Here is a 20,910-nt window from a genome sequence, read left to right as displayed (position 1 = left end):
CCGAGAGCCAGTATAGAAACAGCTATGCTTCGAATTTTAAAGTAGTCGATATATCTTTTATACACCGAATTCACAAACACATCTACAGAGAATTTCCTTGATTAAAGACTGGTTAACAAATCACAGAAAATGTAAATCTTCGCTGGAAAGTTGCATGAATGTTACGATCATTCGGGAATCGCAGACTAAAAGCACTGTATGGTATCCGTGCTCGCACAAAGAAACTATTTACACGTAAACCAATGGGGATCTCTAAAAATGTTATTTATGCGGCCCGTTAGGCGGGCTTGTGAGCATATTTTAAAAAAAAATTGACCGGTAGGCGGGCATGGCTAAAATCACGAATCCAATTTCGACCAATCAGATGACTAGATTTCTTCAACATACTAAACAGAGGGGGGAAATAGAGAATATAATATGAAGAGCCGGCCACATTCTGGACCACTATATTGTCAGTTGCACACAAGGGCGTCATTGGTTTGACGTAGGTCTTCACAGTCACATTTCCCAATTAAAATAAAGGAGTTATTATCTTATTTGTGCATGCAAGTATACAATTATTTTGTAATTTCTGAAATTTCCTGAAATCGATCACTGTAAATTTGTATCAGGATGACGTCACTTCCTGTTGCTTTTAGTAAATTTTAGTAAAGTAATATTTAAATTGTTGTAATTAATTGTTTAGCTTGCACCCAGTAGATTAAGATCGCATGCTCGATCTGTTAATTGAAAATTACGCCCTGTGTGCAAATCATTTTACAGTTTCGGTTTATTCAACTGGATGGCATTAAAAGTATTTAGATATTTTACGTTTGAGTGAGCATCAGTTAAATTCGGAATAACAAAGTCGCGAAAATTGGTTTGCTCAAACAATATTTAAGCCTTGGATTAAAGTCTTGGTCAAAGTGCCGTTCGTCTGTTCGCTCCTCCGCCCACACAAACAGGAACAGTGTAAATCATATGGGTGCATTTTTCTTGACATGGAGAACATTATCAGGGGCACACATTGAGACTGGAAAATAGAAAGAAAACAATAGAACAAATGGACAAATAAAAATTGATATAAAATCAACACCAACTATAAAGAAGAAAAATAAACAGAGCACATTTCTCGAATTTTAGCGTTCTGTATCCCTCTCTTTGTTGTTTTTTAGCACATTTGGGTGTTGAGACAATAGGATCAAAATCGATTTAATTCTATGGTGGGTGCTGTTCTAACAATTTATTGGTATGGAAATATTGAAATACTGAACTTGTGTTGAATGGAACATTCCCGTTTTTACTTCAAAATACTCCATTCCCTTTCATAATGCTGACTCATCTTTGACAGAGCGGAACCCTTTTTTTGGTAAAGCACAGGGGCGGATCCAGGAATTTCTTGCCGGGGGGGGGGGGCACCGTGTGGGAAAGAGAACTATATATATATATTTAGTCCCCCCAAAAAATCGCAACGACTCAGCCAGCCGCTCAATAAGCGGGGGGGGGGGGGGGGGGTAAGAGGACACTATTTTAATTTTGTTTAGTCCCCCCAAAATCGCAACGACTCAGCCAGCCGCTGAATAAGCGGGGGGGGGGGGGGGGGGGGGGGGGGGGGGGGGGGGACACTTCTTCTTCTTTTTTTTTGGTCACGAAATTTTTGAATTTGACATTTTGCTACGTTGGGGGGGGGGGGGGTAAGTCACCTTTTTAGGTCAGCCATTGGAATTTTTTTTTTTTTTTTTTTTTTTTGGCCGGTGGGGCACGCCCCTGTTTTTCAGTACATTTTGGGCGAATTTAGGGCTGATTTTAACATATTTTGGGGGCCGGGGTCGCGTGCCCCCTGTGACCCCCCCCCCCCCCCCCCTGTATCCGCCACTAAAGCATTCGATGCGCTTCTCTTCGCAAGACCCGTATGTACAGGTGTGTAACCTGCTTCATTTGGGTTCCATGCTGCTCTCTAGATCGGATCAGTTGGTAAGTCCTCTTTGTAAATCTGCCCGAATCAGTTGCAAATCATTGAATTAAAATAAGCTTAAAGGGAAAGTTGAGCTCTGGTCAAGGTGAACAAAATATCTTAATAAATCATACTGAATAATATTGTGGTGTACTTGTGGTGCTTTCGTCCCGGCTTTATTTCGTGTAAGGATATTGCTTCACTTAATGGCTGCTGGGACAACAGCACCACTGCGCCTAGAAACAATGTATTAGGAGCGTTATAAATGTGATTTATTATTATTATTATTATTATTATTATTCTCCTCATGTTAGTTTGGAAAAATATCAAAGGTAGGAATGTCTCCTGAAAAGAGTTGCCTTTAAAATGCTCCCATGATTGGAATATTACAAGTGTAATGGGCCCGTACCGCTACACAAGCGATAGCTGAAACGTTTGCACCAAATATTTGTGTGCACTGACTTGTACCTATTTTTGTATGTAGTGTGTATGACGTCAGAAAGACTGTGTCAATTTGTTTTCATCTTTACCATTCCAAAACTTCATAGCATCAATTGTTATATGTAGGAAATAATCAGCCTATTTCTCTATTGCTTCCATGTAATTTCTTTCAAAACGCCTTTCCATGACCATAGCTCAATTTCATCGTTAATTATAATATCTATGCATTTGGATTTAAATTAAAAGTCTGCAGTGGTGTATTTATAAACTTTGGTTATTAGAGTGAAGTATTTCAAAACGATGAAATTGATTGTGATTTGTAGAAAATGTAATTTCAACCATTATTATCTATATAAGGGTACCAAGTGGTACAACAAATCAGTGTATTCAATATCTGTAGCGCAGTACCCGGATGACTGACCAATATTGTTTTCGTATTGCTCAGTCATCTGGGAACTTCAACAATATATATCACACACAAACATACACACACTCAAAAAAGCCATTTTTACCGAGGTAAGTCTTTTTTTTCGCTAGTCAGCCTGATATAGATAATAATAATAATATTATATGCCTTTTTTCGTGTGATACTAGAATATATTGCCCTCGCTTTGGCAATATTGGACTCGTCTCTGACTCATTCAATATTGTCAATATATTCTTGTAGCACACTCAGAGCCATCCAATATTATGTAATATCATATTGTTCTTATATAATTTGATATTCAATCAAAGGATTAAATTTGCCGCTTACACATTAGTGGCGTATGTCGTGTCATATTCTTTGTTTACAATAATAGAACTAATGTATTATGGGTGCATGCGAGGATACCAATATTTTGTGTTGTTCTGTTATTATGATTGTTCACCGTTATTTTCAATTTGATTTGATTTGATTTATCTATTTTTCTCCATGGTCCTTTTCCAAAGTTACAAAATAATTACAACATATAATCATGATAATAAACAAATTCTATAACTATAACATTATCGACGTTAAATACTTACATTGTAATACTAACATACCATAATCTTAAAGAAGGATTGCCACATAAGCTAAGCTTGGTAATCCTTTATAAAAACTAAATGTTTCCTGTATACAAAAATGATGTTGGGGATGGCAGTAAAAAGGATTTCACGGCCACTTTCATAAGATTTTGTGGTGTTTGAGTGATTTGTTTTCTTCCCAATAATATCATTATTTATATTCCATGTTGACTTCATATTGTCTTTAACTTTTTCTAGTTAAAGACATTGTAAATAATGTTTTTGCGCGAATTTCATATAACGTTGGTTCACACATTGCGTTATTAAAAAAAAAAACAATCATCAAGGTTTCGAGCCGATGGAATGCGAATATATAATTTGTAATTTGTATTTCTATTCTTGATATATGTCATTATTTATGACACTTTTCTTTAAAGGGATTGGGTAACTTTGTCGCAGATTCTGAAAAAAAAATCCTGGATTTACCTCATGCTGCTGCAATGATAATTATTAACCTTTAGGTCAGTCAGGAACTCCATGATTTTTACAAGCCAATCGCCTGTCTGATTATCAAGATATTTATGATTGGAAATCGAAACCAATTTTTGCATTTTCCTAACGGTTTTTCATAACACTACAGTCTACAGACTATTGGGGAAAACGAGTATGGTAAAACCGGTCACTCAAAGATATTTACTTTTTGGAGTCACTTCTTGATCATTTTGAAGCGCAATTTTGTTTTAGGGCTTCAATATCACACCATATCACAGACACTGATAATGATAACACACAGGGCCGAGCTTCTAAGATTTAACTTTGTTAAACGATGCCTTTAAGTGTTGCATATTGACAGAATTTACGTTTCGATGCATTACATTTTCTACATCCTTGTTTAAAAAAAACATTTTGTAATGAAATGTGATCATTGTTATATGATCTGATAATTTCGAATAAATAATAGCCAATGTTACAGCTTTTGTTTAAAGCATTTGTGAATATATTGTCGGTTAAAATAGCAAAAGATGCGTTTATTCTAGTTGTTTTATTGATTGGTGGATCTACTGCATGGAAAGAGAATAAATTAAGAAGAGTTGAAACACTTTTGTCTTGTATGGAAAGCAATATGTGTACATTAAAATCGCCTATTAAGTATACTTCCTTATTTTCTTGAGATAGTTTATTCAAGGATGTTTCTAAACTGACATAACATGATTCAATGTGGTTGTGTGGAGGTCTAAACATTGTACTGATGTTATTTTTTTGCCCTTATTGTTTGTCAATTTCGATAAAATCTTGGAGCTAGCAGCATTTGAACCTGCCATTAGGGACTTTTAGATTGAGTGGACGAGAACACGACGTACGCCGACTGATCATGCGTGTCAACGTACTCAACTGCCCATGTTGACTACAATTAGAAATCTTATCTTAGATAAACATGCATGCAGGAAGTAAGACTATGAACATGACGGACAAAAGAACATCCCTTCACTGCTATATGTAAAGATATGTAGAACATGTGAATATGCATGTGCCAGTACCTGTTCTACACATTTTTACATAATAGCAAGGAAGGGATCGATGTTCCTTTGTCTACCTGAGGAACTGTATATTTTATGTGCACGCGGCATACTAGCTATTACCGTACTAGATTTAGGAAATCAAGGTTGACGCATTCTCGATCGATGACTGAGACGACGTGACGCATGCGCAGTGCCTTAAAATGACGCCACACGTTGCAGTCACAGCTGTCGACGTGCAAATCTAAAAGTCCCTATTTACTGTTTGTAGGGCAGTGAGCACCAAGCTATCGCTGGTTCATGGCTCAGTCACTCACGAAACAATTACCTCAGCTCTCCATATTCATTCTGACTTGTTGATATTCATCAGACCGCAAATAGGACAATAGCTCAGGCTCCATGGGTGAATTTCAATAGTTGTTAACAAAAGTTGGCTTGCACTCACTAGAAAAATATGACATGCTCTTGTTCGGACTTGTTTTCAATTTCAATTTCAATTAGAAGGAAGCCCAACATTTCGTATTGTATTGATATATATATTTCCACAATGATTACGTCCGCATTGCTAATATTCTTCCTATATGTACATATTCTACGTTTCGATTGCATATATTCTTTGCACTATTCTCCTGATAGATGTTATACTTTTTTCTTTTAATAACCACACAACTAGTACTTCTATGATACTACTACCTCTTGTAGTATATACTATTACTACTACTACTACTACTACTACTACCACTACTGCTAATAATATTATTGATGATGATGATGATGATGATGATGGTGATAATGATGATGACAGGACAGCAATATGACACATATGAAATAATATGGTAAAAATAATAGTCTCATTATTTTTCCATCTCTTCTAGACTGGCTCTGTACTTCTCCATCAAACATGGCCCGGCTTGTTGTATTTTGCCTTGGGTTTACTGTTGTGTCTCAGTGTTTCCTCTTCATTCAATGCAGTAAGTTTTCAATTTACCGGTACATTAAATTTGTATCATTACCAACATATTCAACATCTACAAACCAATTAGCTGATGGAAAAGAGCCATTGCGTAAATACAATCTGCGCATGGGCACTATAGGTCAGTTCTACAAAATTGTAAAACCTACTGAGACGAATACTGGATACGTGCTTATGACAGTTATATCATATGTATTACTGCACCGACTGTACATAATTTGGAACCCATGTGGAAGTATTAAAGGGTATTCATGAAGCACCTCCATGACTTTGGCAGTAATTATTCTAAAATGCACAAAGTCTGACTTTTCCATGTTTTAAGAGATCTGTGGATATTTGGGTTGATTTGAACCATCAACTAATTACGTTGTAGTCTATATGTCTATCTTTTTGGCATTCGAGTAACTTCATGAGAACAACGACACACGAGACCGACGATGCCGGTCCCGAGGGCTTTCTGACCAAAATTACAATTCACATTTCTTCGTGTATTTCTTTGAATTGATTTCATTTTACAATTGTTATACTTCAACTTACTGTGAAAATCTTAGATTGGAAAACGGAAGTTGAAAAACCATATTGAATTGGTTTTTCTGTCGAGATGAAGTTAATTACAGTGGTGATGATTTCATTTTTCCTAAAGACAGATTCAACTCTTTTAAAAAACAAATCCCTGTATTCTTTAAATATTCATAAAATTATTTCAAAGTCTTCAGTTGAAACCTAATGATTTTTAAAAACATGTTTACAAAAATCAGTTAATCATTAACCATTCATTAATCAATATTGAAACCGTCGGGGAAAATCGTACACAGTATGACAGGGTCCGCTTGTCAGTCAGTCGGAAACATTTGTCATAATGATGTGTGCTGTGTCTCTAGACATATGGCAAAATGCACTGATTCATTTCTATTTCCGCATAGAAGGGAACCACAAACAGTGTATTTGTTTTCTTTTCCAAACTTAACGTTTTTGTTTGTTTCATATGTACATTGTTTATATGTGCTTACACTACGTTCGTTTTCTAATCCGTTGATATGTTATGGATGGATGGAAATAAAACGACAAATCAATTTATGAATGTATAAATAGACCGGAATCTAAAGAGAAAATATGATACCCCGAGATAGAAGATTACCTTGAGGAGACCAAGAGTATATCATTATTGCAAGAACAATACCAACTCATCTTTCTGTTTTGATCAAGAATTACACATAATTTTTCCTTATTCATTCTCTAATTAGGATATACTGTATTTTTAAGATGTGCTTGACGCAATCTTAAATAATGATAAAACACAATATTGTCCATAAAATTACAATAATCTTCTTTAACTCTTTTTTATGAAATGACTCTGATTTTCCGCAAGATAATATGGTTTAATAAATAGATAAGTTTATTATCTTCTCAAAACTTTATTGATCAATCTCTTTTACTCTTTAGATTGAGCAGTAATGTTTTGAGAAGGTATAAACGCATCTATTAAGATTAAATAAAATCGTCACAATCATTTCATAAAAATAGGTAAAGTAAAACGCTTCCGCCTTTACGGGCAACATGCATATGACTGCGCTAGTGAGTAACCCAGAGTTGTATTTGAATTGTGATGACTCGGAACAATGCTCTATTTGTATTATCCAACCACAATGATATGGACAAATATACAGTGCACACAATTTTTCTTTAGAAAGTACTTCCCGCACAATCAGAAATAATACCTGGTTTTTTCAGGTAAACAACTTTGACCTTGGGGTTAAAACCTATCAAACTAATAGAGCAAGATATTACAAGCATTTAGGCATGTAAAGCATGGATACCAATAAGCATATAATATTGACTATTTTCATTTGTTTACTATTTCCCGTTTTCTATTATGCAAGTTTTGGTTCGAAACAGACACTTATTATTATTATTGCTGTAATCAAAACCACCATAACATGTTCATAATCAGGGTCGTACGCAGGGGGGGGGTTTGGGGTTCAAACCCCCCCCCCCCCTTTGGTATTTTAATGTATGTAAACCCCCCTAAAAGAACCTAAAAACCCCCTTTTGGCTTTTTTTTTTTTTTTTTTTTTTTTTATTAAAAAAAAAAAAGAAAAAAAATTATACCCACGGCTAACCTAAATAAGGTGACCTCACCCCCCCCCCCCCAACGAAAAAAATGTCAAATTTTGAAATTTTGAGACCAAAAAAAAAAAAAAATGTCCGCTTACCCCCCCCCCCCCCCCCCCCCCCCCCCCCCCCCCCCCCCCACTGAGCGACTTTTCGGCCGGCGCGATTTTCAAATTTTCGGGAGCAAAATATTTTAAAACCCCCCCCCCCCTTGAAAATATCCTGCGTACGCCCCTGTTCATAATGTATCCATACAGCATACTTGCATATTTGGAGCGCCAGGAGTGGCAATGTGCCAAACATGAGCGCTAGCTCTACAAGACTCCACTATTATTATTATTATTATTATTCCCCTTTTGTCATAATGATGTGTGCTGTGTCTCTAGACATATGGCAAAATGCACTGATTCATTTCTATTTCCGCATAGAAGGGAACCACAAACAGTGTATTTGTTTTCTTTTCCAAACTTAACGTTTTTGTTTGTTTCATATGTACATTGTTTATATGTGCTTACACTACGTTCGTTTTCTAATCCGTTGATATGTTATGGATGGATGGAAATAAAACGACAAATCAATTTATGAATGTATAAATAGACCGGAATCTAAAGAGAAAATATGATACCCCGAGATAGAAGGGGGGGGGGGGGGTTTGGGGGTTCAAACCCCCCCCCCCCCTTTGGTATTTTAATGTATGTAAACCCCCCTAAAAGAACCTAAAAACCCCCCCTTTGGCTTTTTTTTTTTTTTTTTTTTTTATTAAAAAAAAAAAAGAAAAAGAAAATTATACCCACGGCTAACCTAAATAAGGTGACCTCACCCCCCCCCCCCCAACGAAAAAAAATGTCAAATTTTGAAATTTTGAGACCAAAAAAAAAAAAAAGTGTCCGCTTACCCCCCCCCCCCCCCCCCCCCCCCCCCCCCCCCCCCCCCCCCCCCCCCCCCCCCCCCCCCCCCCCCCCCCACTGAGCGACTTTTCGGCCGGCGCGATTTTCAAATTTTCGGGAGCAAAATATTTTAAACCCCCCCCCCCCCCCTTGAAAATATCCTGCGTACGCCCCTGTTCATAATGTATCCATACAGCATACTTGCATATTTGGAGCGCCAGGAGTGGCAATGTGCCAAACATGAGCGCTAGCTCTACAAGACTCCACTATTATTATTATTATTATTATTCCCCTTTTCAGGTATTACAGTATATACCTCACAATCTTCCAATATTTGTAATCTAAAGACCCCATGAGTATGAACTTACACAAGTGAATAAACTTTTGGAAAAGGAAAGAAAGGGCACCCATAGGAACCTGTAGAAAATAAGTAAACGAGACCAAAGTCCGTGTGGTGCACCGGGGGGAAGATGTCACACAAAAAGACTTGTATCTCAGTGTTTCGAATTCCGACATGGCACTTATATCCTTTGGCAAGATATTAACCTACACTTGCTACTCCCCCCCCCCCCCCCCCGGGTGTTAAATGGGTACCTGGTAGGATGCGACCGTCATTGTTGGTCAAACATTTTGGCCCGAATTCACAAAGGAGGTTTGTCGGTCAAACCTCTGTTTCGACAAACCTCCTTTTGTTATTTACAAACCAGGTTTGTAAAAAACGCGTCAAAACGCGTCATATGACGTACATAAACCTCGATTTGTCGACAAACCTCCTTTGTAAATTCGGGCCTTTATGAGCGTCATGTAACGCCTGGCGAGAATACTGCCCAGGGCCCAGGGAGCTGGAGTGGGGATTGTGTACACAGTGTGTGCGGGCATGCACTGAATCCATTGACCGGCCCGGGGGTAATAGTTATCTGTTATTAAAAGCGCTTAGAGACATTGTATTAAGCGATATATAAGCGGAATATCATAATTATCATTAGACTGGATATGCTCCAAATGTTTGTGATATCTAACAAGCAAATAACAAAGATTAGTCCACAATCAGGTGCAATACCTATCGTCTGAATCCAAGAATGTTCACACAATTCACACAATGTGTCATGCTGTTTTGTTCTAATGGGTATCTAGTAGGATTTATTCCTTGAAAGCACTGAACGCTACCGAAGATAATTTAGCTGGAGCTAAAACCAGGGTAATAGTGGCCAATGGCCTTTGAAGAAAAACAATTGTCAATGCTCGATATGAAAGAGGAAATAAATCTCTTTTTTCTCAAATATCTGTTATCCCATATGAATAGTCAGTCAGTTGAAACCTTATCCTAACCTAGACCATAGCCATAATATATCTAGATGTAGCCCCACCCAAAAAAAGAAAAAAAAAATCATAATGGGACGTGTCACCAAGTTGCCTAAAATGTTTTTAAAAGATGTCGTATCAGTCCAATGGAAATGTAAACACAAAGACACGATTACGACATTTAAAAAAAAACATTTTAGGCAACTTGGTGACACCCAATATGATTTTTGTAATGGCACATTAATATTTTTTTTATTAGATCTATAACAATAGTAAAGAATATAATCATATCACATTCAAATGTTCTATGCATGAAAAAAAAACAACTTGAATACAACATACAATTTAAATCAAGTATACATAATAAAATGGCAATAAAGAATACATTATGAGTTACAAAGGTTAAAATATCAAATAACTTTATCATCACTGAATAAAGGTTAACAATACAAACAAAAATAAAGTAGTAAGTAATGAAAAGTAAGCTAAAACAAAATGTAAAGAGCTGACAAAATTAAAAGCTCACTGCTGCTGGAGAGCGCCCTCTCTCTCTCTCTCTCTCTCTCTCCTTCTCTCTCTTGCTCGCACTCTCTCTCTCTCTCTCTCTCTCACGTATCCTTATGTTTGCACTTCGTTGTTCTGTATTCCCCTTATGGCCTCTGGATCAGTTATTTTTGTCTACCATCTTGAAGATAAACTTTAGTACTGGTAATGCGATTGCATTTTGAAAGGAAAGGTGTGGAAAGGATCAGAAACAGTTGATCATGTAGCATGTAAGTATTGGTGTGCACTGCAAGGTTCTGGAGTCATCAAAATCATAATAAATTTGACCGAGTCTTGGTAAAGTAATAAGCACTGTACACAGAAAGCTATATATGGGACAACACACATGGGGTCGGGGCTAGTACTATCTTGATTTCCTTGTCTTTCTATGTTCATTACTCAGCCAGTATACATTTTCTTCCAAAATTGTTTGGCACATGTCATTTATTTGTAATCTTGAACATTCAGTGTAAGTTTCGTTTGATTCTGTAAGAATTAATTTTTTTTTTTTTTACCAGAACTGGAGTTTGTCTTTAATACCAACTTCTCATGATATTGTCTCTCTCCCATTATATATATCAGTATTTTGTTAATGTTGGAAAGCTCGTACGAATGAATAAAATTTGCCATTAAAGTCACATAAATGCGCTTTGTAAAAGTGTAACATTATCATTACATGCACCATCATTATCTTTAGGTTGATGATCATTGTCATTTTTAATGTTGTTGTTATTACTATTCACATTATCATCCACATGATCATATCAGTATTATTAATATTAATATTATCATTCTTCTGAATATTATCATTATTATTAGTTTAATCATCATCATCATTATAATTATTGTTTCTATCATTATTATAACTGTTCTTGTTGTTGTTGTTATCACTCATATTCTCCACTCAGCTGACAAAATCTTTATAACGGACCTGCCCGATAGCAAGATCTTTGTGGGCGAGAACAGTGGCTTCGACTTCCACGGCGAGGACATCCGCGAAATCCCACTGAGCGGGGTTGAAGCTCCTACAGGTATTGACTACGATTACCGGACCGACAAGATTTACTGGAGTGATGAGGATGCGAGGACAATCAACCGAGCTTCACTTGATGGTTCGAACCAGGAAATCTTGATTGAAGGCATTGGATGTGAGTGTGGCTTAGATATAATATATATTCATTCGTTCATGTATTTATTTGACTATTTATGTATATATCCATATATTTATTCATTATATTTGTTCGTTGATTTGTTAAATATTTCTTCATTTATTGTTTATCTAATCATGTATTAAATAAGGTTTATCCATTCTAGCTCTATTTTTGTTTTGTTTTTATTATTTTTGTATATTTTTTTCATGTCTTTAGGCTTTTTCTCCAATGATATATATGCCATTTCAAAAATCATTTAGATTTGTTCTATCAATCAGAGTAATGGCATCCTAATTTTCATACTTAATATGGTGCAAATGAAATATAGACAGTGACGTTTTCGTATCGTCAGTCATCGTGCTATCCACCCTGGGGTTTGTGCATCATTGTGCTGCAACACCAAGATCAACCATATTTTATCCGGCCCATTTAATGATATCATTTTGATCAATTACAGTCTAGCACAAAGATTCTTTTCTTCATCTCTGTAAATGTACCTCTTGTTAATCATTCTAATTTATCCACTCAGACCCGCAAGGAATAGTCCTAGATTTAATGGCGAACAGGATGTTTTGGACTGATACTCTGTTGGAACAAATAGTGAGTGCTAGCGTACTCGGGTCTAACCGACGAACCATTATCAGTACGGGTCTTTATCGCCCATGGGCAATCACATTGTCTCAAAAAAGAGGGTGAGTGTAAATGAAAAACGTGTCATCTCTCTTTCTCTCCTCTGTCTCTGTCACACACACACACACACCTACGCACACGCACGCACAAACACGCACGCACACACGCACACGCACACACACACGCGCGCGCGCTCACACACACACACACACTCACAAACCAAACACACACATTGCGACACCGTATATATATATATATATATATATATGTTCATGTCCTGTTAAAGATTGAACAATAGAATTACTGCCCCTACGTACGATTGCAAGCCGAGGAAACTTAAAGGCCTCCCAGGAAACATTAGGTTTAATCATTAGTCATTAGTTTTATTAGTCATATTGTTTTGAATTTAGGGTAAGGGTTAGGGTTAGGATTAGGGTTAGGGAAATATACCAATTTTTATGATGTCCTGTTAATGTACCGTTTAGGGTTTTATATAGATGTCATGTTAATACAACATATATGTATATATAATGTATATATATGTATGTATACAAATATATACATATATATATATATATAATGTAGTAAGGGACAGAAAACCTAAGGGTCATGGTCATAAAGTTCACCTTTTCTTGTCCCAGTCAGCCCCGTCTGCCTTGTCATCATCTCTACACCTGTTTTGTATCATGATCAGTCTGTTTTGGTTAACCCTTTGTTATTATTTTATCTGTTGTATGAACTTTTTTTTCTGAAATGCCGAATATACAGTGCCTCCCAGAAAAAACGAAACCGACAATTAGCGATGTTTTATCATAACTTATTCACAACTATAATTAATAAATGACACATTTCTGTAAAACCTAGATCCTCCTCTTTCATCGGATGCAATTCATATGATACATATCTGACGCATTAGTGATTAAAATCAATTTGAAGAGAGGGAAAAAGTCATTTGGCGGACGGTATCTGAATTTCAAAGAGAAAATCACATTTGCAGAAAGTTCAGTTTCAGCCCTTTCATATGACACCTCAATCAGGAAAAATGAGCAAAGAATACAAAAGTCCTGTTTGTTCAAAGTGATGTTTGCATTTCCACAATTTAATTTAAAAAAATTTGTTTTCACTGGCTGCCTGCCGTAGCAACAAACGGAATTGGCTCCTTGTCGTTGACGATCAGCCATAGACGAAAGACTTCATGCGTGATTGATTGTCAAAGAAACGGAGTTAAGTCTTTTGTCAATGCTGCTTGTTGCTACGGCAGGCACCCAGTGAAAAATAATTTGTTTAAATCAAATTACGGAAATACAAGCATCAATTTGAATAAACAGAACTTTGTTATTCCTTGTTCATTTTCCTGATTGAGGTGTCATATGAATGGGTAGAAACTGAACTTTCTGGAAATGTGATTTTCTCTTTGAAATTCAGATACCGTCCAGCCGCCAAATGACTTTTTGGTTCCCTCTCTTCAAATTGATTTTAATCACTCACGTTTATTTTATTCCATTGTATGTTATTCTTTGTATTACACATTTGGAGAAAATAAAAACAGTATATACTATGCTCTCTAAATAGAATCCAATCGACAAGGAATTATTCAACCACTGCTTTTGGAGTGGATTCAACTCCAAAGTCAATTATCTCTGATATGAATCCTTTCTTATAACTATACATGTATATAAACAATTTTCAGATACGTGCATACTCATGTTTTTTTATACCTTGTTCTCATGGTAAAAGGAAATTGTACTGGACTGACGAAGGTATATCAACTGGAAAGATTGAGATGTCAAATAAAGACGGATCGGACAGAAGAGAGTTGATTACAACACGCTTGAGAGAACCTAGGGGCCTGGCGCTTGATTCCCAAGGTACAAGAAATATCCCCGGTGGTACCACTTCATGTTCAAAAGTGTAACACATGATCGTCAAAAAAGTCAAAAACTATAAATTCAAGCGAGCGTAAAAACTCGAGAAAAAATTCCTCTCAGCCGCTTTAAATTAGGCGCATATGTTAAGGAGGCAATGAGCAATCCGTTGTTTCGAGGGAGATGGAGGGAGATGAAAACATCTTGTTATAGCATGTACGGAAATAATGCCACTTTTTAAACATGAGTGGCATTTGGTATTGAAAGTGAAGTTACATTCATTGTTTTAACTTTTAAATTCTTGAACAAAATGCAATTGATTAGGTTGGTATGTCATGAAGTGCAAAAAGGGCATGCCGTATGAAAGATGAGAGATTGAGAGAAGCCTCTTTTAGCAGTTGAGTAGAATATGTCATGATAGTTTAAAGGGGCAAACGATTAGTGTAAAAGGGGCACAATTTTCTAATTAAAATGACTAATCTAGAGAAGGGACATTTGATAGCGTTGAAAACGACCGCGATTGTATTCTACAAGAGCTAGAAGCCTAAAACAGTTCGTTGAAATTTGGGGCATCATACCCCATGACCCCCTCCCCGCTACTGCCTTTCATTATGGTAATAGAAATGGGAGAAAGCAGACACTTTCCTAAGTGCAGTTATATAGAAAGGAAAAGGGACACTTATCAAAAGTAACAAGGGGATTTTATCGTATTTGAAAGGGGCACTTATTAGAAAGGAAAAATGGTCAATTAAAGAAGGGGAGGAAAGGTATTTATTAGGAAGGAAAATGGAAACGTGTCAAAGTAAAAGGGGTTGTTATCAGAATTAAAAAGGGACACCTCTCCTACCTAGAATGGGCGCTCATTGCAGATGAAAAGGGGTAGTCATTAGAAGGGGAAATGGCATTTGTCAAAGTAGAAGCGGCAACTATTTGATTTGAATAGGCAAACTTATCAGCGGTAAAAAAAAAAGGGGGCACTTATGAGAAGGGGCACTTATTAGATATAAAAAGGGACACTTTGGGAGTACTTAACAACATGGGGGGAGGAGGGACGGTTTTTATTATCATCAGTGATGAAGTCGCTCCTCATTATTGATTAACTCCCAGACTATTTTTCTTCAATTCGTCTTCTGCAGAACAGCGCATTTACTGGACGGAGAGCTACTATGATGTGATCGAGTCGATTGATCTTGATGATCTATCTGATCGGAGAGATCACGTTTACGCTGAGAGTGGTAATTTAGTGGTCTTTGGCATCTCTCTCTATTTCACCTCCATCTACTTCACAGACTTCGCATCTAGAGGTCTCCATGAGGCAGACCTTGGAGTTGAGGAAATCAGGGATATTACTGGATTTTCAGCAGGAGCGCCTACCCATGTCAAGATTTATGCCGGTAAGAAGAAATCAAAGATCTAAGAAGAAAACTTTGATCAGAGTTATAATGAGTACAAGTTAGATTATTTTGATTATTTATTTATCATTATATTCAGGAACTGAAGTAAAACTATGTTGTCTTTGTTTTTCATTCAAGAATTTTAAACAGGAACAGTAATGATAAATAATAGGATATTAATCATGCTACTACTACTACTACTACTACTACTACTACTACTACCACTACTACTTCTACTACATGTACTACTAATACCATTACTACTACTCCTAATAATGATGATAATAATGATAATAATAATAATGATAATAATAAAAATTATAATAGATTGACGTACTAGACTTATGCCGTCCATGTCGGAAGGAGACCTCGTGATGGCTTTCGTATGGTGATGATATGCCAGGTATTTCTGTCTGCAGCCAGTCTTGATGCATGTGTCAGCCTTGTTATGGATCTTGCTGTGCAGTCCTCTGAGATGCAGTCAAGCCATCTTTTCGGTAGACGGCCTCTTGGTCGATTTCCTGTGATGTTTCCTTCAACAGCAATTTTGGGGTATCTTGTGGGTTTCATTCTTAGGACGTGGCCAAAATATTGATGTGTGTGTTTCGGATCTTGTCTATCCTTGGCACCCCCGTTATGCAACGGAGGCATGCCATTTCAAACACCTGAAGCCTTTTGTTATCTTCTTTTCTTTCTGTCCAGGATTGTGCCCATGAAGCAGTATTGAGAGGATAAGTGTTTGATACAGTTGCGTCTTTGTGTGGCTACCAAATATTTTTTTGATGTCCAGATGTTATTTAGTCTCTGGAAAGCTGCCCCTGCTTTCCTGATTCGATTGTTAATGTCACTTGAACTTGAGCCGTTTTCTGCTATTGTTCCCTCGGTTATACGAAATCTTCCACCTGTTTTAGTCTGTCGCTAGCTATGTCAATGTTGAGGTTGCACTTCATTTTGATAATAACTTGTTCACCTTGAGACCAAGGTCACAGCTTAATATAGATAAAAGTGTGGCAATAGAAAATCAGTTAATAATATTGAGCAATCTAAGTTGAATATATTTGTTCTTCGATTGGAAAATCTGAACTGTAATTGATCTGAGCCTTTGCGGAAAGCGGAATTGTTTACCTGAAGAGCCTTAAACAAGGACGCTGTCTGTTTTCTCTAAATCGCACTCCCTTTAATATTTTAATAACGCTGCTCGCATGAAATTATTTTAATTGATTCAATTTCAGACTTAACGTGCCCAGTTAACGAGTCTTGCCCCGGTAACAGTCGATGTCAGCTCGTTGCGTATAACACTCCCGAGTGCATTTGTATAGCGGGTTGGAAAGGCGTGAACTGCCTTACACGTAAGTAAATGCTGTGTTTACATATTTACAATTTGGCTAAACTATGAACAACCTACCTTCATTAGAGTTAAGCTACCCTGACACTTGCACGGATTTCAGCCCCGTTTGCTCTGTGTGACAATCGATAGACGTTCGAGAGACAATAGGGACTTTTAGATTTGCACGTCGACATAGTGGACTGCTACGTGTAACGTTCTTTTAAGGCACTGTGATGTCCTTTTACGGCACTGCCATTGCCTTAAAAGGACGTCACACGTAGCAGTCCACTATGTCGACGAGCAAATCTAAAAGACCATATTCAGGAGAGCCTAGAGCCAACCGAGAGATGGTCCTTTTTAGAAGACAATGAATGTTCCTCGTTAACTATACAGGTTCCACAGGGATAGCCCCTGCCTCCCTGGTTGCTTATCAAGGAATAGTAGATATTAAAGTGTCATACTCATAGAACTTGACATTTCATCTAATTCAAGCTCTAAATTCTATCAAAATTTTTAAAGTATACTATTCTTCAATGATTCGGTAACACATGGAAAACGAACCTTAGATTTCCCCATAGATTGTTGGACAAAATACATTATCGTTAAGGCACAAAATATTTAAAAAATGGAAAATAATATTGTGCATTTTTCAGCTGTCGTTTTACGCAATTTAAATTGCCCAAATTTCTGTTTGTGTGTCGTTGTTCTTCTTTTTGTGGGTTTGTGTTGTTGGTATTGTTGATTTTATTTTGTTTTTACTTGTAGGAGTCACATGTACTCTCCCAAACCCCCCGCTGATGGCGTCTTTCGTCAACCCCAGCGATAGCTACACGGCTAGTACCACTGTGACCGTTACGTGTGACAATGGCAATGACCAAGCTGAGTGGATTTGTAACGCGTTTACAGGAAACTGGGACGAAGAGCCAATTGACTGCTCCGATCAGTCTTCAGGTATTCCTTAGCTCTTTAAAAAGATAATGGTCACATCAACAACACTATCAATAATGATGATCATTGTGATACTGATAACAATAATAATAATAACCATAATAATAATAATGATAATAATAATCAGCATCATTATAACAATACAAAAAGAAAGAAGTAGAAGAAGAAAAAGGAGAAGCAGAAGAAGAGGAGAAGGACGAAATAGAAGAAGCAGAAGAAGAGGAAGAAAAACAAGAACAAGCAGAACAAGATAACGACAAAAGAGAAAGAGAAGATCATGATATAAGACTATGGTCCTGCTTACCAAGAGTATCCTAATCAGTAGTAATACTGCTCTTCTGGAGTGCCCTGCAATCGTGTTAATACCCCTGCCTCATCGTCTGGCTACTATCTGGATTTAAGACGTCAGGCATTAATTTCAATGAACTTGTTCCTACTAAGTACCTTGTTTGCTTCTCCTGGGTGAAGAAAAGCAATCGTAAAATAATGTCTTGCCACATTTATGACTTGGCAGGAATTTGAACCCTGACGTTGGGGGCGTAAGTCGGCCACATTGAGAAATAAAGAAAATCTACGAGACTGCTCTTTTTTTGGAAAACAATTTGTTTAAACCTTCTTTAATAAACACGTTGAAATTAATGAAATGCGGAGAATATCATTAATTTTTTTTTTGTCTTTTATTAATAGCTTAAATAGGCGTGGAATGTTGTTGCTTTTTCTTTTTTCAGCATCTTAACAAATAAGAAAAGTTCCTGAAACCTCTTTCCTGCCAATTTCAGGCACATTAGGTATAGTATTTGAGGTTATGAAACCAGCATTTGTTACCTGATACAGGTGTGGCAACTAAGCAGCAGAAAGTGCTACTGCTATGCTTAGGAAAAGTTGATTTGTGTCGTGAAAACGTATTGTTCTGGATAAACTTGATGACAATATGAAGTTTAAACACATTTTGGGGTTACACCCACTTCACCCAGTAAATAGAGATCGCATGCTCGATCTGTTCGATTGTTTCTGTTCTTGTTTCAGATCAACCTATAGCAATATACGCAGGAATCGGCGGTGGAGTATCGCTCTTAGTGCTGCTGTTGTGTATGTGTGCATGTGTCTACTGGTAATTATCGGACCTTTTTTTCTGTGTTAAAGGTACTATGTCCCTTTTGCAGCCAACCTCAAGTTCTGTAGAACTTTTGCAGGAATTATGAATATGTCATGAATGTCCTATCTGTGAAATTTGAACGTTAGCAGCGTCCTAATTATGCAAGGAAACCCGTTTACTTGCTAGACTGCACTGTCAGACACTTTTGAGTGAGTGACTGGCTTTTTTTTCTTCTTTGGTAATGACATACATAAAATGAGCTGTAAAGGCTACATAAGCATTTGCCTACATCAATAACCCACTTCTTGTGATGGCCAAAATTAAACTGATTCAATCTTTGCGCAGCATAAAACGTATGACCATTCGGTACAATGGTCTGAAAATCAAGACTATTACTTATTGGCTCTATAGCTCCTAAGTCTATTTGACAACTAATCGTTATTTTCCCACGTGAAGACATTTTTAAGCCCCACCTTTTTTAGGGAAGTTCTAAATTAGTATTATCTTTCAAATGCCGTTGGAATTTAACCTTTTCATTTGTTTGGCCTGCAAATGGGACATAGTACCTTTAAACAGACATTGCAATATCTATATAATGGAGATTATTAGCAGAAAACGTCATGCAAAAACTACACCGTCTTTCGAAAGTTATTATTCTTTCCAACATGAATTTCTTAAGTTTGTTTTAAATGCTTATAATTGATTTGTAATGTTTTGTTGGAAACATGAATAAATTTGAAATCGTGAAATCTTGAAGTATTGTGTTTCTTGTAAAAGTCAGATTTTTTCGGCGGTTCTATTATATTTGTTCCAAAGCTGCATGATAAATGTAGGGAATTGTTGGGAAGTGTATTTAATGTCATAAATAATCGTTGGTTTATACTTACATTAACTTTCACTCAGGGACATACCCCTGTATCTAGCAAAAAAAACTACAAGTGAGGACAGAATGTATTAAAAAAAATGCAAAGTATTTACGGAATTAGATGAAAATCAATATTGTGGTAAATGTGATATGAGGGGACTAATTAAAGACTCATTGATTTGTTTTCTATGAACAGGACGAAACGCAAACCACAAAGACCTTCTGTCGCCACCCCCGTTCGGTCTGCCGCCCTATCTATGACTGCTGTTTACACTGCAGGAGCCCAGCCTGGCGTAGTCACAATGCCTGCTCAGGCAGGTGCTATGCCGGGCAATCATGCCACCAGCTCTGTAAACCAGACAGTCCCCTACTATCCTGCTCAAGCAGTTGCTATGCCGGGCAATCATGCCACCAGCTCTGTTAACCAGACAGTCCCCTACCATCCTGGTCAGGCAGGTGATATGCCGGGCAATGGTGATAAGAAGCAACTCGAGTCTGAATACGAGACTTCCTTGGACGCGATGAATGGACCTTCTGGTGCGGCAGCATATCCAGGGCAACCTGGAGCGCCTCCCCCTTACTTCACAAACCCTCAAAACTGAATACATACATATAATGATAAATAAATAAATGATAAAATAAATGAATACATACCTATTAATTGAATTAATTAACAAATTAATTAATGGATGGTGGATAAATGAATGGATGAATAAAAAGATGAGTAAATCAACAAATAAGTGAACAAATTTATAAATAAACAAATTAATTAATAAGTTGATAAATAAATAAAAATTAAATAAAATATAGTACACAATGATCTAGCGTAAAAAAGGATGCTCAGTCGGTCCCTATTTCTGAAGAATCGGAAGAAAGTTTAATACTTTATGTGTCTTATAGATGACGTGAAAAATTACCTAGAAAAAGGTAAATTGGTTC

General features: G+C 36.9%; 1 protein-coding gene across 1 annotated transcript; it reads left to right on the top strand.

Annotated features, from left to right (window-relative positions):
* The first annotated feature begins 1,911 nt into the window (after positions 1 to 1,911).
* LOC105438789 (low-density lipoprotein receptor-related protein 4-like) lies at positions 1,912 to 20,598 on the top strand. Its single transcript, XM_030996752.1, has 10 exons — positions 1,912 to 1,953; positions 5,754 to 5,849; positions 11,604 to 11,843; positions 12,376 to 12,538; positions 14,214 to 14,344; positions 15,478 to 15,735; positions 16,968 to 17,084; positions 17,828 to 18,013; positions 19,037 to 19,121; positions 20,168 to 20,598. Exons 2-10 carry the CDS (start codon positions 5,780 to 5,782, stop codon positions 20,571 to 20,573), a joined length of 1,656 nt encoding a protein of 551 aa, XP_030852612.1. The 5' UTR covers positions 1,912 to 1,953; positions 5,754 to 5,779; the 3' UTR covers positions 20,574 to 20,598.
* The last annotated feature ends 312 nt before the right edge of the window (positions 20,599 to 20,910 follow it).

The sequence above is a fragment of the Strongylocentrotus purpuratus genome, unplaced genomic scaffold (genome assembly GCF_000002235.5).
Source record: "Strongylocentrotus purpuratus isolate Spur 01 unplaced genomic scaffold, Spur_5.0 spur5_scaffold_3, whole genome shotgun sequence".
NCBI lineage: Eukaryota > Metazoa > Echinodermata > Echinoidea > Camarodonta > Strongylocentrotidae > Strongylocentrotus > Strongylocentrotus purpuratus.
This window is presented reverse-complemented; position numbering and strand designations above follow the sequence as displayed.

Coding starts and splice junctions, on each gene's coding strand:
- LOC105438789 (XM_030996752.1), top strand. CDS start 5,780: ATGGCCCGGCTTGTTGTATTTTGCCTTGGGTTTACTGTTGTGTCTCAG. Junction 17,085..17,827: donor AGGCGTGAACTGCCTTACAC/GTAAGTAAATGC, acceptor TTTTACTTGTAG/GAGTCACATGTACTCTCCCA. Junction 18,014..19,036: donor CTGCTCCGATCAGTCTTCAG/GTATTCCTTAGC, acceptor TTCTTGTTTCAG/ATCAACCTATAGCAATATAC.